This window comes from Montipora capricornis, chromosome 4 (assembly GCF_036669925.1).
Source record: "Montipora capricornis isolate CH-2021 chromosome 4, ASM3666992v2, whole genome shotgun sequence".
NCBI classification, from domain to species: domain Eukaryota; kingdom Metazoa; phylum Cnidaria; class Anthozoa; order Scleractinia; family Acroporidae; genus Montipora; species Montipora capricornis.
This window is the reverse complement of record NC_090886.1, coordinates 26,248,269-26,273,268: the sequence shown is the minus strand read 5'-3', so window position 1 is coordinate 26,273,268 and position 25,000 is coordinate 26,248,269. Positions and strand designations below refer to the sequence as shown.

Sequence of the window (25,000 nt, the reverse complement as noted above, 5' to 3'; positions counted from 1 at the left end):
CGGCCCCACCAACCCTAGAAGGTTTAATAATAATAATAATAATAATAATAATAATAATAATAATAATAATAATAATAATAATAATAATAATAATAATAAAACTTTATTAGGGATGACAGATAAAGACATCGTCTTTTTTCCAATCTGGCCCTTCTAAGTAAATAAAGCTCTAAATATATTTACAGTTATATATTAAAATATATATAATAACAATAAACTGATTCAGTAGAAAAATTAAAACTATAGAAATTAAGTAGACAAATAGTTAATATAGTCTCTCTATACTGAGTTCTGTAGCAGTTTCCAGGAGATGGTGTTAGCCTCCAGGCAGTGCGTGCACAAGAATCAATTGCATACCAAGGCTTCAGTCATCTTTTTGAAGGGATCAAACTCGGTGCACAATTCGAAGTTGCACTTAAGAGAAAACCAACCTTCTTTAAGCAGCTTGACATCTAACTCGCAGTAGGAGATCAGCTCTTGCCGAAAGTGGAAGACATCCCGTCAGGCCTCTTTGTTGTCATGACAGGAGAATTGATACCGCTGGACATACAGGGCATGTAGAGGTTCTTCAACGGAGGGCCCACGTACTACTGGCGATTGGTTGTATTGAATAGATTGAAAAACATATATCCCTTCTTCAGTTCCTGCAACCCAGGGGTCTTTGTAAAGGCAGCCAGGAGCACTTGGGAGAAGAACAAGGAGTCGATGCGCGCTGCTTAACTCACCTGCAACATCTCGTCGACGTTCCTCGCTTATTACTGTTATCATTTTTGTGGATTCAACTCTATGATCACTCATTAGCTATCGTACTCTTGAAATGAAAGCACCAAATGTTGTCTAAAATGTGTTAGTTTTTACGCTGTGAAACATCTGAATGTTACCTGACAATATACGAAGATTAGCTGGAAGAATTTTAGGATTTTTAACTTTTATTATAATATCATAGTCATTTGGGCATACCTTTTAGTTTTGTTTATTTATATTATACTTAATAATATTTTTATTACTATGGCTAGTTTTTTTTGCAGTTTTGCAATCGGTGTACTGAAACGGTGTACTAAAATTCCGGAGCATCATGTTTAAATAAACCAAAATAGGCCTTGTGTTACTAAAAACCGTGACTACAGCATTTTAATTAATAATAATAATAATAATAATAATAATAATAATAATAATAATAATAATAATATTTGATATTTATATTGCGCATTTTCTATAAGAATAATCAAATGCGCATTACAGACATTACATTAAATTTAAAATCAATTAAAAATAAAACCTACTTACAATTACAATGAATAAAAATGTCCTAACCTTCTGTTTAAAATCACTTGTGGTGCAAGCAGATCTAATGTCTATGGGAAGACTATTCCAAAGCCGTGGCGCTGCCGCCATGAAGGATCGATCAATTAACAGAGTCGTTTAAACATGTCAAACTAGCAAAGCATCGCCGTTTAAGCATATATGTATTTCGAGATCTAAATAAACTGTCATCTATCATATTTTATAACTATTAACTAACCTTGGCAGCGTTTCCTGTCATACATAAGCATGTATCCATTTCTACAAGAACACTCAAAACCTCCTTCGACATTAAAACAATTGTGATGACAACCAGAAAGCCAAGCTGCCGTGTCACTTCCAGAAGTCTTACGAAGGGAACATTCGTCAACATCTAAAAAAAACACAAGGGATGTTTATTCCGAATGACACACACAAGTACACTCAGCAAGATGATAAGGTACACTAATTTACCAATTTACAATCTTAAAATAATTAATCTTCATCATTCTAAATCGATAGTGAATGGTTATGGGTTATTTTATAATTCAGTAATGAAATTGATTTCATCGTTCTTTAAAGGGACGCTGTCACGCTAAATTTGCTGTTTTAGGTCAAACCTGGGAAAAATCCAAATTAGTACTATAGCTCACACGTATAATTCTGACCATCCACTGAGAAGATCTAAAATGTATTTAAAATTGGCACAGAGAGCTATACGTATTTAATCTTTGGCGACTTCCGGGAGACATAGTCTTCAACTGGCCAGTTTTTTCAAGTTTCAATCCACTTCCACCCTCTCCATCCGTGGCCGCAAACAACAAAAAATAGCTTCAGTGCACTTCAATGGTTATTGGTAGCAAGAGTACGGCATTATTTTATGGCCGGTCTTCGTTGATGCATAGACGTCTTTTTGTGTTTTGAAGTTTGATTATGATAGTGTGACACTGCCTCTTTAATTAAGAAAAGCATATTGGAAAGTTCATCAGTCTAAGAATTACTTCAGTGCATGGTATTTGATAAAATCGGAAAAGATCTTTTGTACTAATAATAGCATAGATATTGCCTTATTACTGACATGTAAATATCATTTGCCAAAGCCTAGGTAAGTGGATAAAGAAATATAAATGTGTGAATGTACAATGTGTAAGGTCCCTGGACTTCTGCCCTCCACTTTCTCAGGCGAGGTTCTTTGAACTGGTGTTCTTTACATGGCAACTGTAACCTTTACATTCAACTCTGACACTTTCTTTTAACAAGGACGGGCACAAAGCGGCACAAAGGAAGACTGCTTGTAGTTTTATACTTGTCATTTATTTGCGACGCGTTTCATTTCAAACTGTTGGGTAGTGGGTCTAAAGAGCACACGTGGTACTATTAGTGGCAGTATCACTCTCAATCCTTTTGTTCTCGGTTTTTTGACAGGTTCCTCGCTTCTTTTAAAAAGAGTAGCAGAATTAAACGATTACAAAAGAAAAATAGTATTGTGTAGATTCGCTTACACAATATATCAAAACTATTAGTCGTTTTAAGAGCTTCTCTAAGAAGTGGAGAATTTAATTACACTCAATTCATTTTTGAAATAAAAGTTTTAGATGATACAATCATTGATTTATGCCCACTTGCTTACAGATTCGAAAAGTAGTATGACAAAAAATTCAAGTAAAGTTTACTTCTAAACTTTATTTTATAACTGACCCTTTGAATGGCGTATGACTTCCTGTTTTCTGAGAATCTTGCTTCCATCCAGTGGTATTGTAGCTTATTGCATTTTATATATTATTAGTGAAAATTATTTTTAATACATTGACAAACCAGTTATGACGTCGTGCCATAACCTGCGATCAGGCGTACTTTTTTTTAGACAGGGCGGAAAATGTACGCCTGATACAATACTCCGATTCCAGAAAAAAACCGGACGTTGCATGCAAGTGAGGCTTAATAGCCCTCGCGGCAGGAAAAATGTCGGACAGAACAAACAAGAACGGCCTCGTGGGCAAATTTAAAGCTACTTCAGCCGTGAAAATTGTTAGCAAGGACAAAAAAATTGATCACAAATGTTGCACAGCTGCAAACTGTAATAACCAAAGTGAAAATCGACCCGATTTATTGTTTCGTGCGTTCCCATCGAACACACAACAACTGAAGAAGTGGGAAATTCGTATGAAAAGAGGAGATCGATGGCTTATTTGCTACGGTAGGAAACAGGTTCTGTTTTTTCTGAACACTTCACACCGACGGATTATAAACGAACTCTGACTAGTCATAGACGAGACTTAAAGCGTACCATTGGTCTTTCCTTGGACAAAAGTGGATGAAGGATCGCTTTGTAGAGCTAAAAAGCTGAAGTTGAGATGTGAGAAATATGAAGGGATAACGAGAACCGAGAGTGCTCTTGAATGTAAAGACCAGGAAGCAATTGCAGAAGATTTCCTAAAAGATTCTGTTGTTTTTGGTGCACCAACACTTGACAAGTGAATGGAAGAAGTAAAGATGGAAAATGGAAGGCTGCTTCAACAATTACAAGAATTTAAAGCAAAGGAGAATTCCAAGTTTCGTCTGGAAAGATTTTCAAGTACTGCTATACTGGATTTCCAGACTATGTAACTTTATCAGAATTCTGGAAATATGTAGAGCCTAATGCCCCAAAATTGAGTAATATAATAGTCTGCACAGAAATAAAATGTCACACTCCTCAAGACCTTGGAAAGCAAAGTGAGCTTTATTCCGAATACAAGTCCCACAACACTTTCAAATGTTTGGATTACATTTGTGAGTACCTTGTATGGAGGAAGTATATCTGACAAGGAGATTGTAAAAAGAAGTTCTTTTATTGATTTGCTGGATCAGCATGGCCTGATTGTGGCTGATCATGATTGATATTCAGGATTTACTGGCAAAAACAAGGTAACACTTGTCATTCCTGAACAGTTCTCCAAGGAAGACTGTTTTGAGACTATGAGGATTGCCAATTTAAGGATCCACGTCAAAAGGGCCATCAGGAGAATCAAAGGTTGGCACATCTTTGATGACACATTTCCTTAACATGTTAAAGCAGGCTTTTGCCTGTTAACGAGCAAGAAGGTCATCACTGTGCAGGGAGCTGATTTATTACTCCACGTTAACTTAATGGCACAACACTATCAAAGATGATCCAATCTTTGATTCTCCTAATGGCTCATAGTCTCATAACAGTCTTCCTTGGAAGCCTGTTCAGATTTACATTGTCATATTGGAGGAATGAAAAGTGTTACATTTTTTTGCCAGTAAATCCTGAATGTCAAATCCACGATCAGGTCATGTTGATCCGGGACACTGAAAAACGCAGACTGCAGACTGTCTGTAAAATGAAAAATCGGTTAGCCTGAATTAGGCCTAAATAACATTCGGTTAGCCTAATTAGACCTAAATAACATTCAGGTTAGCCTGTTTACGGTTAGCTCTCAATAATAGTGAGGGTAACACCATATTTTACCCCTGGTCTGCAAGGTCTGCGCAGTCTGCAGTCTGCGTTTTGGGGTGACCGTGTTGATCCAGCAAATCAACAAAAGAACAGCTTTTTTCAATCTCCTTGTCAGATACAAACTACTCACAAATGTAATCCAAACATTTAGGGAAATTCCTACAAGACCTTTGAATGTGTTTTGGGACTTGAATTCAGAATAAAGTTCACTTTGTTTTTCAAGGTCTTGAGGAGTCTGGCATTTTATTTCTGTGCAGTCTATTTTGCATCTTATGTTTTCAAACTCACCCTTAAAAACTTCAGGTAGATGTAGTTTAATCTGCTCTTTAGAAGACCAAATAAGTAAGCTTCCTAGTATCAAATATAGGTGATTAGCCCATGTTATAGTTAGATCTAAAACATCTTGCTCAGAAATACTGAACCAAAACGCGAGATCACGCTCAAATAAACCAAGTCTTGAACAGGTGAAAAAAAGCCAAAACTCGTCAATCGGTTGCAAACTGTTATGAAAAGAAAATTTATCTTCAAAATTAATAGAACCAGTATTATCACGTACAAAACTGAAATAAGTTAATTTGGGGGAATTAGGCTCTACATATTTCCAGAATTCTGATAAAGTTACATAGTCTGGAAATGCAGTATAAAATTTTATTTCTTCATTAGTACTTGAAAATCCTTCCAGACCAAACTTGGAAACTCTCCTTTGCTTTAAATTCTTGTAATTGTTGAAGCAGCCTTCCATTTTCCATCTTTACTTCTTCCATTCACTTGTCAAGTGTTGGTGCACCAAACACAACAGAATCTTCTTGGAAATCTTCTGCAATTGCCTTCTGGTCTTTACATTCAAGAGCACTCTCGGTTCTCGTTATCCCTTCATATTTCTCCCATCTCAACTTCAGCCTTTTCGCTCTACAAAGCGATCCTTCATCCACTTTTGTCCAAGGAAAGACCAATGGTACGCTTTAAGTCTCGTCTATGACTAGTCAGAGTTCGTTTATAATCCGTCGGTGTGAAGTGTTCAGAAAAAACAGAACCTGTTTCCTACCGTAGTAAGTAAGCGATCGATCTCCTCTTTTCATACGAATTTCCCACTTCTTCAGTTGTTGTGTGTCCGATGGGAACGCACGAAACAATAAATCGGGTCGATTTTCACTTTGGTTATTACAGTTTGCAACTGTGCAACATTTGTGATCAATTTTTTTGTCCTTGCTAACAATTTTCACGGCTGAAGTAGCTTTAAATTTGCCCACGAGCCCGTTCTTGTTTGTTTTGTCCGACATTTTTCCTGCCGCGAGGGCTATTAAGCCTCACTTGCATGCAACGTCCGGTTTTTTTCTGGAATCGGAGTATTTCTTAACGAGTCGTCTGCCGCCCACCTGTCAAGGGTGATGTTATCATGTGTCATGCTATAGATGTGAGCCAATCAGATTTTACCGGAAATTACCAGCACGTTGCGATTCAAGGAAAGACGCGACGAAAACAAAATAGAACTCTAGCTGGAATGTCTGTGAAGTCAGACTTTATCCATACAATCAAAGGTATTTCTGCAAATCCCGTTTGACAGTTGGTGTGGTTTCTCTGTTCAAACCATCAAGGAACAAAGAATTTCAAGGTAAAATCGGAGAAAAAGCCGAATACTTGATGTTATCATTAGGCGTAATCAGCAGTACAATGAACTTTATTTGAACTCGATAATTTGAGGTGACAATAAAATATGCTAATATCACTGTAATATGAGGAAAATGTGAAGTTTTCCAGCAGCAACTACTCAACTATCATTTTGTGAGAAGTGTGCCACTAAACCATTGTTCAGCGCTCCCATAACGATGTTGAATTTCTCTGTCAAGCTTGGCTGATTACCCGAATGTGGCAGCAATAAAGTTCTATTTTGTTCTTTTTGGAAGTTTGTTGCTTCCGAATATATTCCAAAGTACTTAACCACAACTACAAACGTTTTCGAGTCGGTGGAAGCGGTACAATGCATTTTTTTCTAGAATGTTCGGGACTGTAAATAACAATATTGCCAAATCCCATAAGAAGTACAACTATAATGTCTTCTTTCCAACAAACCATTCTTCAGATGCATTCTCATTTTTCAAAGATTTTTGAAAAAAAATCTGAAGTCGATGCAACAGTAGCTGTAAAGAGAGCCTAAATATCATTCTTGTTCAAATCCTTCTCGGCGGCCATAATCTGATCAGTTGTTAACCGATTTTTTTTTTTGCAATTCTTTAACCAATCAAAGAGAGGCTCCAAGAGCTCTATTGTTTTTCGGCCAATCAGAGTAAAGTCCAGATTCTGGACTATCAGCAGACGACTCATTAAGAGATTGTATCAGGCGTACCTTTTCCGCCCTGTCTAAAGAAAAATACGCCTGATCGCAGGATAGTCGTGCCACAGCTGTGTCAGTCGAAAACAATCTGATGCCAAACTTCACTTTTAAACTTAACTGAGAAGCTGTACTGACAAAAAAGTATTCCTGAAATCTTTGATTTGAAAACGGACAAAAAACTTGCTCAAAATTTTACTCAGATGAGCAAAAAAAACTCAGTTGAGTTAATTATGGGTAAAAAATTGTATTTTCCTCCCCCCCACCCCCATCTGCCAAGTTGTCGCTTCCGCCTTGTCGTTTACAAGTTGTCGCTGCCAAGTTGTCGCTTTCACATTGCTGCTTCCAAGTTGTCGCAGGAGAAGAAGAACCTGATAGCAATCATGTTGAAGAAGTCCGCGTGGTTACACGCTCTTTTTCTTTTCTGTATACCCTAACCCTAACTTGGAAGCGAGAAAGTGGAAGCGACAACGTGTGACCCTTAACGGCTTCCGTAATTTTCAAATCAGAATATAATCAAAGTTGAATGCACTTATATCACCATTATCTAACTCTCTAGAGAGATGTGGTTTTAGTCCTTTAAGCACTTTAAATAGTTGAAGCACGTGCTTTTTTGGGTCTTCTTTATATCCAAATTCTTTTTACCTATGCAAGTTGTGTTGTCACTGGATAGTTTGTAGCCTTTGTCACAATAGCATCTATATCCACCCAAAGGATTGTTTTCGCAAAAATGATCACAATCGTCTTCACCAAGCTCACACTCGTCAATGTCTGCAAAAACACACATAATTTAAATATGCAACGTTCACATTTATTCCAAGCAAAGAGTTTGTCATTCCTTTGACAGGCATTCTCTTTTGAAAGCGTAGCCCGAAGCATGGGAATGGTATTTGATATTGTGTTACCTGCCTATAAACAACGTGGGTGACGAGCCTTTCTACTTTTCATTTTTAATTAGGCTAAATGTTTCGAAAGGCGTTCAGAAATTCAATGATGTAACCTCGGGGGATATGACCAGGAAACATGCAATACTTCTATGCAAATTAAATTCATAAATCCATATTCAGTAACTGACTTGTCATTGAACTGAAAACCTTACAATACAATACAATACTTTATTGACACTCCCTAGGTGGGGCTTTTCAGTGACAATGCGACTAACAATGTAAACATAGAAAATATACTGCAAAGGTTGGCAACGCCCGGTGACCGCAATTCTTGTCGAAAATTGATCGCTGAGATAATGTGGAGCTTGACCAGTCATGCATTTAAATGCCATGACAGCGTCACAGAAAAACAGCTTTTGTTTAACTGGAAACCAACGTAGATCTCTTAATACGGGGGTTATTTGATCAAATTTCCTGGTTCCTGTAATAATGCGTGCGGCAAAATTCTGCACTGTATGTAGTCTACAGATGTTTTTGTTCGAGGTGTTCGACCACACTGTAGAACAGTACAGTAATTTGCTAAAGACTAAGGCATTTATTACTGTTACCAGTTGGTTACGGTCAAGAACATGTTTAACCCGACTAATTTGTGCGAGACTTGACATGCAAGATGAAGTAGTTTTTAAAACATGGTCATCAAAAGTTAGTTGCGAGTCTAGAACAACCGCAAGATCTTTGACCGAAGATGCAAGAGCGAGATCTTTTCCAAGCAGAGATATTTTGAAATCAGGAAGTTTGGCAAGTAATTGCCGGCTTCCAAAGATTATGAGTTTTGTTTTTTTTTTGTCCGTATTTAAAAGTAAAAAATAGTGAAAACACCAATTGCGTAATAAGAGAAGGTCACTATTTAGATTTTTCATAGCTGTCGAACAATCACGCATCTTAAAAGAAATCTGAAGTTAAGTGTCATCAACGTAACATTGTGTCAAACAGTTTCTTGGAACAGAAGGTAAGTCATTAATGTAAATGCTAAAAAGAAGCGGCCCAAGAATGCTTCCTTGGGGAACACCACTATTTAAACACAGCGAACTCGAAAGGGTCGAGTTAATACGCACGACTTGGTGTCTGTTGGTCAGGTAACTAGTAAACCACGCAAGAGCGTATTTAGAAATGCCAAGATCTTCTAGTTTTAAAAGGAGAATATCATGATTTATGCTGTCAACCGCCTTACTCATGTCCAACAAGACCATAGCAGAGAGATCCTGCTTATCCATGCCAGTCACAATGGCATCAGTGGAAGAGATAAGTGTTGTTTCTGTGGAATGAAATTTCTTATTTCCACTTTGTTCCGCAGAAAGACGGTTGTTTCTTGTTAAATATGCCGTCAATTGATTCAACGCAATTCTGTCGCACACCTTTGACAATACTGGTAATAACGAGATCGGTCTCTTATTACAAGGTTGATTATGATCTCCCTCCTTTGGAACAGGTGTTACTTCTGCTTGTTTCCATCCTCCAGGGAAAACGCCACTGGCAAGAGAGACATTGATGACGTAAGTGATCGGCGACAAAATAACTGACAGTCCATCCTTGATTACACGTGTAGAAATTTTATCAGAGCCCGATGCTTTGTTTGATGGTAACAATGCGATGACCAGTTCAACTTGCTTAAAATTAACCAGATGGAATGAAAATTGTTCAGACAATAGATAACGCGTAGGGACAAAGGTTGTCTTCATAAGATCGTAAGTACATTCAGAGGCGAGTGCTTTAATTTTGCCAACAGTGGTTCGGCCGACCGAAATAAAAAAATTATTAAAGGAGTTTGTGACGGATTCCTTGTCCTGATTATACACCAAACAACTTGATGATTTCCTAGGAAGGATAGATCTTATAGTTTTCCACAAGTTGCCCGAAGAATTACTTTGGTTATTTGCAATCTGGTCCCGAACAAACTCTCTTTCAGCTATTCAGATCTCTCGTTTAACCTCTCGTTTGTAATTCCTGAAACACGCCCAGGCAAGAGGATCGTTAGATGTATGGGCCAGTTTCTTCCATTTATCTCTTGTTCTCATTAAGTCGCGTATTTCAGGAGTGATAAATGGGTTGGGATGGCTAACAGGTGCGTGTAGGTCTAAGATTTGCTCAAAAAGCTGGTAAAAGGCATAGAGGCAGTCATCCTCATTCTTCTTTTTTTGCTATGTATTCGAGCTCTAAGTTAAGAAGTTTTACCCCTCGTGCATCGTCATTGGGGGCCTAATAATATCGCAATCTGTTGTTTCGTCTTGAAGCTAAGAAAGTGTGGCTGCACACACGATGCAATGAGTATATTAATCTGCTGGTGTAAACTTCACGGTTTTAATTTTCAAACATTTGAATGAATAAATTTTACCTGAACATGTTCTTTTGTTACTGTCCAGAAAAAATCCCTCTCTGCATGAGCAGCGATGTCTTCCATACACATTTCGGCAAGTATGCTGGCAGTTTCCATTGTTGTCTTCACATTCATTCACATCTGGCAATAATAACAATAACGATAATAATAAAACAATAGCAGTAATAAAAAACAACAACAAAAACAACAACAACAACAATAACAGTAACAATAATAATAATAATATTAATACTAATGATAATTATGATGATTATGATGATGGTGATATAAGACCAATTTTGGGCTGATAACCAGACAAAGGACCTCTAGCACTTTGACATGGGTTTCTCCTTAGAGAAACAGACTAGAAGTTCATTACACTTTTTGCCGTAGATTTTCAAACAGTTGCTTAACGCTAAGGTCAATCAGTGTTGTATGGATTCCTTCCGTACAGTTCGAACAATCCCAAAAGATATTGATTCGTTAAAGAACGTTAAAGGGCTGAGCTACAAGGAACGTTCTTGCAATGTTTTTACGGCATGAGCAAAGATAGAGGATCTGCCAATATCTTACGCATTCAGCACCCTAACTGCGGACTTGTTGCTTTTAGCGTGGTCAAAAGTTGTTGGGAAGGTTGCGGGCATCAGTTCACTTCACACCTAATTCGATTTTTCTAACTATTGGCTGAAGTATTTGGAAAATACCATGCTCTTGTGGCCCCCCTCCCCCATATTCCAGGGATCGAAATTGCGACCAAATTTTTCCCTTTGAGACTAAAATATCTGCAGAAGTCGCAAATTTGCGACTTGTTGTCACCGGCTTCGCTCTTTCGAAACAAAAGGGTTAGCAGTTGCCACTTTGCTGCTACTTTTGCTAAAATAAATAAATAAATAAATAAATGACAAAATTATTTTGTTTCTCGCTGTGAATTTTCTCTGAAGATAGCGTAATTGTAGAGTAATTTAGCTGCGATGTTACGTGCACAGCTCCATTCCTTCGATCATTCGCCATTTTCAGCGGTTTCTTTACACACAAGTATTGCGTGCTCATATTGTTTTGCTAAACCTCTGACAACACAATACAGCGCAGCGATTTTGCGACTAAAATTTGCGAAATTGCGACTACATTTTCGTATCTTATCGCAAAATGCGACTGGATTTTTTCGTTAAATTATTTCGAGCCCTGTATTTAATGTTGGAGTTCTTCAGATAAGAAAAGTCACCATTTTTCTCCCTGGAAAACACAACATTGAAAAGGGGGAGGGGCTTATCTGTAAAATGAAGCTACATTCCCATCACTTTTGTCCATGACTGTAGATGAGACAGAGCTCAGATCATTTATCATTTATCAAGCCTGGTCCTAATTGTGTCCCCTTAGGGACCCCAGCACTAACTGGGAGCGAGTCTGAGACTAAGTGACCGAACTTTACACGATGTTGTCGAACTGACAGAAAATCAATAATCTAAGTCATAAAAGGTCGCCTAACGCTAAGGTCAACCAGTATTGAATGGATTCCTTGCGTACAGTTCGAACAATCCCAAAAGATATAGATTTGTTAAAGAACGTTAAAGGGTTGAGCTGCAAGGAATTTTCTTGCAATGTCTTTACGGTTTCAGCAAAGATAGAGGATCTGCCAAAATCTTATGCATTCAGCACCCTAACTGCGGACTTGCTTTTAGCGATTCTTACTATCCGAGTGACATTAGGCACTTGACGTCCTGGTATGACAAAGCCGAAGATCGTCGCTACTACATTGAGTGGGTCGATCATCCCTTTGGTTCGGGTTAGAGCCAAAACATACAAACCAGTACGAAGTTCGGCCTCCCAAGAAGACCCAAAGGCCAAAACCAATGAGGAGGTGGCGATACGCGTACAGGACCATTTTCTGTCCAGGCCACCCGCCATCGTGCAGCGATTTATTAAAGCTTAACACTCGCTCCCAACAACCAGGCGAGGCTATTGCGATAATTATTAGCTGAGTTAAAGCCCCTAACTAAACACTGTGAATTTGGTACAACCTTAGATGGAACGCTACGTGATTGGCTCGTGAGTGGTGTCCGTGACGTACGGATACAACGTCGATTGCTAGCTGAACCGAATTAAATCTAAGCAGGCAGTTGATCTGGCACTCGCAATCGAAGCTGCGTATAAGGATGCTTCAGGAAATCAGAAGGGTGATTCTCAAGAAGGAAATACTTTGTTCAAAACATTTGATGTTAAGATTTAAAAGGGGTAGAGAGCTTATGTGCTATCGTTGAGATAGCAAGCACCAGACAATGAACTGTCATTACAAGGAGGCCAAGTGATATGCTTGTAGCAAACTGGGCCATTTATCTCGAGTTCGCCAAGGAAAAAAGAAAGAAAGTCCCTCAAAATTAGTTCACGTGAACTACTCACCGACTGGAATGTCAGGAGGATGATTCGGGAAGGGAGCAATGAGATTCCAGGGAAAATTCATCGTTTTCGTTCGCCAGCAAAAGCCCCTTACCATCTGACAAAGTCCACATAAATGTTACTGGGGAATCCTTGGAGATGGAAGAAGACACTAGGACGTCATTGTCAGAGATAAGTGAGAAAACGTTTAAGAATCTAGTTTCAAACAGAAGGGCACCCCAAATGAAGACATGTGACAATGTCCTTCATACTTATACCGGGGAAGAGGTCAAGCCTAAAGGGGCCTGCACGATTGATGAATGCCATAATGGGGAGCAAGATTCCCTACTATTGTTAGTGTTAGGTGGGGGAATGGCCATCTCGGTTAGGAAAGAATTGGCTAGGAATAATGAAGCTAAATTGGCCAAAGATTAAGCTTCTGTCATCACATGACAAGAATTTGGCAGAAACCTTGCCGAAACCTTCTCAGCTTTTTGCGGATGGTCTAGGGATTCAGGAAGGGGTAAAGGCCAAGGCTCACGTGGATCCCACAGGCAATCTCATTTTCCACGAGGCTTAAGCCCAGTGCCATATGCTCTCAGGGAGAAAATTGAAAACAAGGCTAGGAAAGGGTCTGGAAAGACTTGAAAAGGCAGGGACTAATGATGATGATGATGATGATGATGATGATGATGATGATGATGATGATGATGATGATGATGATGATGATGATGATGATGATGATGATGATAATGAAGATGAAAGCAATCAATACCTGGGCTGCATCACTGATGAGGGATGGCGCTGGGGTAATAAAATGGAAGAAAGACGAGTCACAAAAGCTCGACCAAAGAACAAGAAAGCCTATGACAAAATCTTCAACCCAAACAGTGATGTGGACGAGCTATATTTGCCAATGAAAAAAGGAAAGGAAAAGGACTCATTGGATGTGAAAATGAATGGAGGAAAATAGCCTCAGCTGGTATGTGAAGCACAGTATGGAGCTAACGCTAAAAAAAAGTAGAGCAGAATAGAATCTAATTGGCGATGAGGCTGTTGACTTAAAAACTGTGCAAGGAGAAATGAAACAACTGGAAAAGGAAGAGTATGTATGGACAGTTTCTGAAAGACGTTAAAGGAAATGATTAGCCGAACAGCTGGAAAATGTTGAGTAGGACTCCGAGGCACTGATCAGCTGTGCACAAGAACAGTCCTTGCGTACAAACTATGTTGAGTTTAAGGTTGACCATGAGGTTGAATCAGCACTGTACAGAATGTGAAAATGGTGAAGCATCACGCACATTGTCCCCGAATGTGCAAAGTTAACGCAAATGGACTACAAGGGACGGCATGGCAATCTTACTAGATATTTGCAGTGGAAAATGTGTGATAAGGTGGGTTTCGCCAAAGTTTAAAAATCAATCCAAGAAGGCCTGATATCGTCATTCTAAAAAAGGCCAAAAAGAGGCAACTATTATTGATGTTGCCATCCCGGGAAACGCTCGGGTGGCAGAAAAGGAGATTGAAAAAAAGAGAAATATCAGCTTTTCAAGGACGAAATCATTGAAATGTGGGGGATAAAGAAAGTCGTCATTGTACCGGTGTTGATCATTGGGGAGTTAGGTGTAGTGAATAAGAACTTTGAGAAGCATGTTGAAAAGCTTGAAATTGATGCTCTAGTGGATATTATGCAGAAGACAGTATTAGGAACTGCAAGGTTATCGAGGAAGTTTTTGTTTTTGCAAGACGCTGGAGAGGTGAGTTGGAGACTTTTACCAACTTGTTGTTGACTGCTCCCTAACTTTTAGACCAGGACCGTTTAGCATCTTTGAGTCTGAGAGTGCCATAAAGTAAACATAATAGTTAAAATAACCTTTTCAGTAATGGTGCATGCCATAGTGATGGTTTGAGCTTAGTGGATCATGATTGGGGAAGTGCTCCAGGGGCTATAATAATATTGTTGCTTGAGATTCTTTTCCTTCCCTACTGGTTGTGGTAGGAAAAAAGTCATTAGACTAAGATGTCTTTTTCTATCCGCTGAAACATGAGCACAAATGCCTGAAAGTGGTTTTCCCGGCGTGTGGCTGGGTGCCACTGTTGGGATTAAAAGACATCTTCACTGGCCATAATTGGTCAGTGTGATATATCAATCAATTAATCAATCAATCAATCAATAAATAATCATAATAATAACAATAATAATAATATTGTTATTATCGTTATTCTTATTAATGTAGATGATGATGATGATAATGGTGACGTCATGACAACATGAATGATAAATAAATGTATAATTATCTAACTGGCCTGACCAGTGGGTAACTGTATATTTGGTTCAGCTCCATTAATCTCCAGATCAATCACATAACATTTTGGGAGGAGGCCAAACCTTCCAATCTCCTCATTGCTCGAAAATAGTGCCAATGGTTGCCATTGCTTCAATGGCTCAGGACATTTATTAATAAGACTGAACTGATGGTACTTATTGAGAAAACGTTGAAAGTCAGACTGTACAGTACCTCTACAAAGCTTTAGGTTGGCATCCAGACGAAAACCTCTCGGGCATTCGCAGTGGTAACTCCCAGGCATGTTCAGGCAATGATGGCTGCACCCGCCATTGTTAAAGGCGCACTCATTGTTATCTGTAAAACATTGTAAAAGAATGTGACTCACTGTCGAGTAACAGTTTACATTAATGAAATTAGTTTGGCCTTTTCAAGTTCATTTTGCAGATATGTGAAAACTATACAAAAGATTGAGTTTAGATCGTTTCCAGTTCCCAAAGATACTAAATTCAAATACTATACAAAAGCCATTGACAATTCTGTCATTAAAAATTCTGAATCACCCAGTTTATTTTGATTAGGGAAAAAGACTCGTGGAAATAACATTTAAAAAATCCTTGTCCATTTGTGATGAGTGGGAATTTGCCTCAACAATATTTTCTATGAAAAATTATGTCTAGGAGATAAAGGTGTTCGAACTTTATCGTTACAATCAAGAAAAAAAGAGGGTGTTACAATGAAAAGAGCATTATAAGATAGCTCACATAAATGAACTTCCAGCTTTGTCCCATTAAATTTATCAAATTTACCTCGAACTGTTGTTGAAAGCATTTTAAAATCGTGGACCCTTTCACATCTGGTCTATTTACCTTGTAAGCATTGAACGTGATATGGTTGGTTGTTTTTTTCCACCTCCACAATTTTATCTTTGCATGAAATATTTAACAATTATTCCATAAGAGCGCGTTGGATATGAGATGGTGAATAGCCAAGGAGTGTAGCGCCGAGTTGGCTATAACCAGTCTCATATCCAGCAAGCGCGAATGGAATAACTGTTTTATTAAATTCCTTTCACTCCAAAAGTTTGGAAGTACGAGCGAAAAGAGCGAGAAAATCCGAGCGAAATTGAAAAATCTTAATGAAGCTGATATGTTGTGTTATACCTCGTGGTCAGACAGACGCAGGCTCATCACAAACACATTTCCTTCCTTTTCGCGTACTTCTAAATGTCAAAGTTGATCCAGACTCTCCACAAAAGCCTCTTTTTTTCCGCTCGCACGTAGTGTATAAATTTACTTGTGCTGGATGTAATGCCAGTTACATTGGCCAAACTGCTCGTCCTATCTCTACTTGCGTACGTGAGCATATTGTTTCGGACAGGGCCTCTCACGTGTACAAACATCTCGCTTCATCAAAAGCTTGTCGAGACTCTTGTTCCACTGAATGTTGCACAAAATTAGACTCGCGTTTTAAAATTAAATTTAAAGAAGCTTTGCATATCATATTGAACAAACCTTCTCTTAACCAACAGCTACAACATAAGGCAGTCACATTTTATGGAATAACTTTTTTTGGAAAACTATACAAAAAATAAATTTGATCACTATATTTTAATTAAAAAGAAAATAAACAATTGAACAACTCAAGAATTTCACATTTTTCCTTTCCTTAGCGCCTCTTAACACCATTTAATTTCAGTCATTGTAATAAAATATAATCCTTTGAAACATTAAATATTCTTTAAGATCGCTTTTATTATCAAAATATTACACTTTTTTCAACATCAATAGATTTCTCAATGTAAGTCAACAAAAAGGCTTTATTGGACCATTAAATGAATTTCTAATTTTCTCTATATTAATTTGGTTCAACAAATGATAAATGCTCTGTTTTTCATACACTGTAAGTGGTATTTTATGTTCTAATACCATTTTAGAAACAGCATCATGAAAAGATATGTATATATAGCTCTTTGGCATTACAAAGCTTTTGCTTTCATGTCCAAATTGAGCACTCTACTGGGATGAGGCATTGCCGCTAGCAATTGCGCATGCTCACTAGCTCGCTAGTTTGAGCACTCTGGCATGGCTTATATGTACCACATGTGTGGGACATTTAGGGTGGCTTTATAAGCTTAACCTCCATCCCAGACATCAGCACTGTACTGATGAGAAAAAAATGCAGTTATATATATATATATATATAGCTTGAATATCTGTAATGGTTGACCAAACGATAAAATCCTGGACCTTCGAGAAGTTTTGTCTCTCTCTCTCTCTCTCTCTCTCTCTCTCTCTCTCTCTCTCTCTCTCTCTCTCTCTCTCTCTCTCTCTCTCTCTCTCTCTCTCTCTCTCTTTAGATTCATCAGTCAGTATTATCTACCCTATTTCTCTAGGACATTTTAAAAATAATAAAACTACCTCAAGCACTATGACTTCAAAAGAGTGGAAGCTCTAACTGAAAATGAACAGTATATTAGTTAAAAACGAATATCAATATTATAGTTATCATGATATTTGGTTTAAAACCCAAAGAAGGTAGCAAATACTGAATGCTTGGCACATCAGTCAAAAATTCCGTAAAATTTCTCAGTTAAATCGTATATTAAAGGTCTCCAAGTTAAAGAACATCTCTGCTCAACCCCTCTGGATTAGGTTTATTTTTCGTGTCTTTCCATCTTATTTTTCCATCTTAAGTGTTGCTTGAAGGTATATATTCGACAGCACTTCAAACCCTAAGATTTTTTTGAGATTCCTGGAAAGATTTTGTCCTTTAAATCGCCTAAAAGCAACGTTATACATATTTTTTCTTTTGGAAACGTCAGCGCTTATTGAGAGGAACTCTTCCGAGCCAATTATTTGGTAGCCAATGAAATTTCAGGTAATTTATCTCCAAAAACTATTATGTAGCAAATACCCGTTTTTGGTCGCAAATACCCAACTTAGCTGTAATTTTTTTCTCGCTAACGTAAATAACGTAAATAATAGACTTGATAGCGAAGATAGAAACAGTTCACAAGATCGCACTTGTTTTAAAGCAACCTGCCTAAACATAGAAAGCTGTTTTTAAGGCTTATTTCATCCTTTTTTGGCCAAAAAATGGACAAAAATCACGTTTTTGGAATTAAAAATTCTTACAAGCGATTTCTTCTAAAAGTAGGCTGAAAACATATTAAATAAAACTGGTCCAAACCATCTGCATAACCCTTTGTGGTATTTTATGGAATGTTTTGCCAAAAACCTGTTTTTCGCAAATACCATCATTCCCCACCCCTCCCCCCTCCAACTAAGTTGATAAGGAAATGGCACTCTTTAGTCTTCATGCTGGTTTGTCTGAATATAAGGTGAGAACTTCTTGTTCATTTTAAGTGAAAAGCAGGTGAAGAAGCTTCTTTTCCAGTAAATATCCATAACCCGCCACTCTTTGTGGATGTTTAGGATATCATAAAGACGAAACTTAGGGTGCGTTCGATTGACCGTATTCTGGAATAGGAATACATGGAATATAAGTTAGAAATCCTTCGTTTTTACGGAGATTCACGTTAAAATTGTCAAATATCTGCTAAAATGCTATTTTAAACATATTTTTATTATCCTTTTTGCTTCGAAACGCGCCAAACATACCGTTTCAATCATTACTCAACGTATTCATATTCCGGAATAGGGTCAATCAAACACGCCCTTCTTATAAATTAAGGCTTGAAGGGAGCCCACGAGTAGGAGCACGCCTCTCCCATGCAAGCCCTCTGAATGAACCTTTGTGCGTAGAACGCCACGAGTTCTTCGGCTCTGCGCGCACTGTTTAGATGATGGCCAATCAGAATAAAGTTATTGTCGAACAAAGACAATAAGCAAAAAATAATGTACGCAAATTGATGTAAATGTGAGTCTCCTGGTGAAGTGTTACTTTTAAAAATAGAAAGATATGAGCAAAGGTTGACTCAAGGATATAGCGCATAGGGAGGCTCTTAGTCATGGTCTCCTGGGTTTGAAGGTGAATTGAAATTCCCAAAGGGGTGGGTGTTGAAACAAACAACCCTACTATGTCTCAAATGGCAGGTACATAGCGAAGATATCGTTGACGACACCTAGGGTCCTTTGTTTCTGTGGTTGGCTCATTTGAATAACAAAAGCAACGTTTGTAAAAAGTTATCTTCCCTGTTCAATTCGAATTCCACGTAAATCTTTCGATCGTGCATCTGAAGCCCTGTGCGACAACACACTCGCTTAGTAAAATAACAGCATTGCACTTGCATTGCAGAGGTCCATAACTTGATGACAGCCGGAGTGGATTTTTATATCACATCAAGAATATTATATAATCATGCGGAAAAAGTGGCAAATAAAGGACTTAAGTATATATATCCGTTTTCACGCTAATTCCTTACCTTGTGGCACTGTCCAAATATGGTCATGGTAGCGATCACCGAAACCTATAGCTTTGTCACCAGTTGTTGAAAAATAAAACTATTACTTCCTCAATCTTACGTAAATTGCCAGAATTTGAGACTTCTAGACTTGCACTTCATCAGCTATGTAAAACGAGACATTGGACGTTATTTCGCGCTATACTTATTTAATACATTTTAAAATATTGACAGGCAATGTACATGCACCAGGTAAGGTTTAATAGCATCCATCTGTCTCGCTGAGGTTTAGTCTTTTGAACAGTTGCAACTCCTGCTGTGGGTGGACACGTGGTGTGGAAATCATATTGTGGTTTACCATGGTTAACACTATCCTAGTATATCCACACATTAGTGTGCATGGGCATACACTAACGTACATGACCCTACACTAGCCTACACTTGCCTAAATGGGCGTACTCTAGCTAGCCCACATGGGCACACACGGGTCCACATGAGCACACACTGGCCTACATGGGCCTTATTGGTAATCTAACACCCAGCCAAATCGGGTACAAAACAGCATGGGAAGGACTAAAAACTGAGTAAGGTCACAGCTGCGAAAACTCATGACTCGTGGCGCTGATTCTGCTGTCGCCTGTGCTCACTCTTCTCTTCGTACTGGTGCCCTCTCCTTCTCTCTCACACTTTGAAACTGGTCTTGACGGAAAGCTTCTAGGCATCTTGGTCTGCGGCTATAGCTTCCAGGTCAGCTGGGTTGATGTTGCCAGCCCTGAGATCTCGTTTACAAAAGTCCTTGAATTGAAGCATTAGCCTGCAAGTAGGTCTGGAGCCTGAGGCGAGCTCGCCTTAAAGGATGTCTTCTGGGATTCGGCCATCGTGCATGCAGATGAATGGCCGAGCCAGTGTAGATGTCCCTGAGAGAGGAGGGCAAAGATGCTTGGTGTTCTTGATTTGGCCAGTACTTCTTTGTTTGGGATACATTGCAGCCGGGTGATGCCAAGGATCCTCTTAACACGGCGCAGATGGAAGGCATTGAGTCTGTACTCTTAGTAGGTGTACAAAGTTCATGCCTCACTGCCGCAAAACAGTGTGCTCAGAATACGGTAATTTCATCATACATCATATATCATATCATATATATCTTTATTTACCCTCAGAATTTTAGAGTAGCTTGAAGTAGCTAATATCTCCGAGCATTTACACTCCCAACCATGATACACCACAGAAGACAGACCACAACACCGGGAACTACATGCCCTACTCTTTGCGACAAGTGTGCGCGTTCTTTTACGTCCCACAGGATTATGAACATCGAAGGGTTGTGAGACGGGACCTCCGGCTTATCGTCCTTATCCGAGAAGACTAGAGAGTCTAACCATTTGCAGAAGTAATTACAAAGGCAGCACTTTCTCCTCAGTTATTTAAAGACCCCGAGTGTTGGTCCGGCCGGAGTTGAACTCACGACCTCCCGCGTGACAGCCCGGTGCTCAACCAACTGAGCCACCGGTGCGCGGTGAGTTACACCACTTCTTTACACGAAAGCCGTATAGAAACAGAAGTAAATACTGTACAACTACACTAAACATATGCAAATATGTAAAGCTGTATGGAAACAGAAGTAAATAGTGTAAAACTACACTAAATATACCGGGGGTATGTACAAATAATAAAAAAAGTAAAATATAATCAACAGTTTGCCTGCCTACTAGCCAGTTTACTTTTAAAGATAGCTTTAGATTCGGACGCTTTTATGACAGTTGGTAATGAATTCCACAGCATTCCTCCTCTGTATAAGAAAGACCCTTTATAATATTCTGTTTATGGAACTAGGTCCAATACAACATTATATTCCGTATTTCTTAGCTTAGATTTATAAGGGTTGTTCTCGCAGGCATCCGAGAAAAGGTCGCTGAAGTAACTAGGTACATTTCCATTCACTGCATCATACATTAATAGGCTTAAATGCCTTTGACGCCTTGAGGCAAGCTCTTCCCAGTTTAGTTGTTTTCGTATTTGTGCTGAACGAACATCATAACCTTGAAAGGTTATTATGCGTGCAGCACGATTTTTCTGGATACTAGTGACCATTCCCTGGTCTAAATTGTCCAAACAATGTCACAGTTGTCGAACACAGAATGGATAAATTGTATTTAGAACATCTAATGGTACATACATACACGTGCCTGTTTTAGACCACGGAAGGATCGATTTACTTTTGATTAAAGTTTGTCAACATGCTCGTTCCATTCATGATTTTCATCTAAGTGAATTACTAAATATTTTGTTGTTTGTTTGTTTGTTTCGTTTCGTTTTTTGTTTATTTTGTTGTTTGTTTGTTTGTTTCGTTTAAGGATGGTGCCTACTATTGTTATTGCGCATATGTTCTGCGCATCTCGAGATACTCGAATTTCCTATAGGTGGTCTTTATTAATACAGGGATATTTTTGCGCGGTTTAAAAGTATGCGGAGAAACCAGAACTTAGCAAGTGATCTTGGTTTCCAAAAAGAAAATTGGAAGTAACCAAGCATTTTTCAGAGATAATTAAGCTTCAATTTGTAAAAGAACGCCATACATTGCTTTGTATTTTAAAGCTTTTTACAAACATTGTTGATTAATTATCTTCGAAAAATGCGTGGTCACCCTCAATTTTCTTTTTGGATTTCAATAACACTTGTTAAGATCTGCTTTTCCCGCATATTCAGTAAACCGCACAAAAATACCTTTGAATTAGTAGGCACCGTACTTAACATAATTGTTGCCAATCTTAATTGGATAGTCTCTTCCTAACTTAGATAATTTGAAGGTAGTTGTTAAAAATATATACTCCGTTTTAGTAACATTTAAGCTTAACTTATTTGCAAAAAGCCAGTCCCTAACGCGAGTTAGGTCATTATTTACCTTGGCATATAGTTTAGCAGTGGATAGAGAGGATGCATATATCGTGGTGTCATCGGCATACATGTGTGCTTTGGTATGCAGAAGACATCCAGGGAGATCATTAATATGTATTAAAGTGCATTATAAAAAAGCATGGAGTTCTCCCAGAGTCTCTTGGTTAGGCGGGCCCTTGCTGATGCTGCCTTGTCGATCCGGGTGTTCAGCTCGGTGTACAGAGAGGCGCTGCTGGAGATGATGAAGTCAAGGTAGGTTAAATCCTCTGCAACCTCGAGGGTGTGGTCACCGAGTAGGATGCAAGGGGCTCTGCTGATATCTTGCCCCAGGATGTTTGTTTTCTTGAGAGTGATTGTGAGGCCGAACTCGTGATATGCGTATGCAAAGCACTGATTAGTCGTTGTAAGGCTTCCTCAGTGTTTGCAGTGAAGGCAGCATCATCCGCGAACAGCATCCCCGAAGCAGAACTTTGCGCACTCTGGTGTTCGCGCGCAGGCGTGCAAGGTTGAAAAGGCTCACGTCACTCCTTGCGTGGATGGTGCTTCCGTCTTCAGTCTGATCGAAAGCGTAGGGCAGCAGCAGAGATAAGAAGGTGCCGAATAGTATTGGAGCGAGAACACAGCCTTGTTTCACGCCACTTTGCTTCATGTAAGTGAATGCACTATTGAAGCTGCTCGCGTCAGCTCATGAATTAAAATAGGTGACCGCAAATTATGGACGTTACCACTGATTTCGCTATTTGTCTTCTATGCACACAACTTTTAAACAAACGATTGTTTGATTACTTTAATCTGTCTCCCTAACTCTATGCACATGCGGACTCGATTGAGCAGGTGACAAACTTTGCGCCTGCGTAAATAAGGACCTTGTAACCCCCTTATTTTGCAACTTCATTCGTTTATATCTCCGTTTTCGGACAGCAATCGTTTTTCTTCTTTTCATAGCAAGTTAAATCAAAGATTTTCAAAACATTCTATATCTGAAAAAAGAGAGATATATTTAAAAAAACTGTCGTTTCTTTAAGACTGGTCTATTGATTTTTGTTAAATGTTACACCATGTCAGAGATTGTTTCTTCTTATGGGGTAACGCTGTATGGGAAGATTTCGTTGTCCCATTTTTTTTCCAAAAAAAGACAACAGATGTTGATTTTAAAGCTCAAAGAAATGTCTTTTCCATGGTATCAAGAAATAACCACTTGCTGAATATGCTACATTAACAATATGAAGAAAGATACCAACAACCACTTAATGCAAAAACCTAATGTACGTATTTGCTACGGTAGCAAATACCTATTTTATGTAGCAAATACCTACTGTCACGTCGCAAATACCTACCCACCGTATTTGGTACGGTAGCAAATACTCATTTCCGTATTTGCTACCGTAGCAAATACTCATTCAAGTAGCAAATACCTACCAGTCAGTATTTGCTACCGTAGCAAATACCTAACTGTGGTAGCAAGTACTGACGTAAATCTAACTCTCTCTCTCTCTCTCTCTCTCTCTCTCTCTCTCTCTCTCTCTCTCTCTCTCTCTCTCTCTCTCTCTCTCTCTCTCTCTCTCTCCCCCAATAACGAGTTTGAAATGTTAAGTGTTGATATTAAAAAGCCTAATAGTAAAGCTTTTAACGTAACTGCGGCCTACAGGCCACCTAGCTGTACGGTTTGCTTCTTTGAAGCTTTAGAAGCTATTGTTCGCATTATTGACATGGAATCTAAGGAACAAATTATCTTAGGCGATTTAAATTGCAATTATCTATCGTATAGTAATAATATGCACCTGTCTCAGTTGAAGCAATTAAGTTCGACCTATCAGTTTCAACAACTAATCAATGAACCTACTAGAATCACGCCAAATTCTAGTACACTTATTGATATAATATTATCAAATGAACCCTTGAAGATTTTAAAATCAGGAGTGGTGCCTATGGGATTAAGTGACCATAGTATGGTCTATACAATACGTAAGTTTGCCATTTCATCTAAAAACACTCATAAGCATGTGACCACTCGTTCTTTTAAAAACTTCAATGCAAATGCCTTCAGAGAAGACCTAAAGTCAGCTCCCTGGGATGGGCCTAAGAAATTGCACTACTCCCGATGAAATGATTGTAATCTGGGAAAATATGTTATTAAAAATAGCTGACGCTCATGCGCCTATCAGAACGCGGCGAGTAAGAAATAAAAAATCCACATGGATTACTACTGAGCTGAGGGAGCTGATTACAGGTCGAAATACACTGAAAAGGCAGGCTATATTAACAAAACAGCCATCTATCTGGGATAAATATAGAAAAGAAAGAAATAGAATAAATAATGAGATTAAAATGGCAAAAGCAAATTATTATAAATCAGAAGTGGAACTAAATGTAGGTAACCCGAAGGAAATATGGAGGACAATCAATGAGTTAACATATCGTAAGTGCACTAGTAATTCTTCAATAAGTGAACTAAAAAGTGGTGATAATTCCTTCACAAAACCCGCAGAAATGTGTGAGATTTTAAATGACCATTTTACATCTGTTGGTCCTACACTAGCCTCAACACTGCCTAGTGGAAATACAAGTTTTGACTCATACATAAAGCCTGCTTCCACGACTTTTAATTTACAATATACTTCTGCCACTGAAGTTTTAAAGTTACTAGGTAAATAATCTCCGAACAAGGCCACTGGCCTTGATAACATCTCATGTCGGCTTCTAAAGAAGCAGGCCCAATTATTGCCACTTCTTTAGCCTGTATCATA

The 25,000-nt window shown here is 38.5% G+C and overlaps 1 protein-coding gene across 3 annotated transcripts in view; it reads right to left on the bottom strand.

Moving 5' to 3' along the window:
- Positions 1-25,000, bottom strand: part of LOC138045853 (uncharacterized) — a 217,939-nt gene that overhangs the window by 61,798 nt on the left and 131,141 nt on the right. Inside the window, exons 1-5 of one of the 3 annotated variants that reach the window (XM_068892488.1) lie at positions 17,413-17,449; positions 15,227-15,349; positions 10,353-10,475; positions 7,719-7,844; positions 1,523-1,675 (exon numbers count right to left, since the gene is read on the bottom strand). The exons of 1 other annotated variant lie outside the window; for it this stretch is intronic. In XM_068892488.1, coding sequence (XP_068748589.1) covers positions 1,523-1,675; positions 7,719-7,844; positions 10,353-10,475; positions 15,227-15,296 — 472 coding nt within the window. In that variant the 5' untranslated portion in view covers positions 15,297-15,349; positions 17,413-17,449. Of the gene's footprint in view, positions 1-1,522; positions 1,676-7,718; positions 7,845-10,352; positions 10,476-15,226; positions 15,350-17,412; positions 17,450-25,000 lie in introns of those variants that run through there. One more of the 3 variants, XM_068892486.1, reaches the window with a different exon arrangement.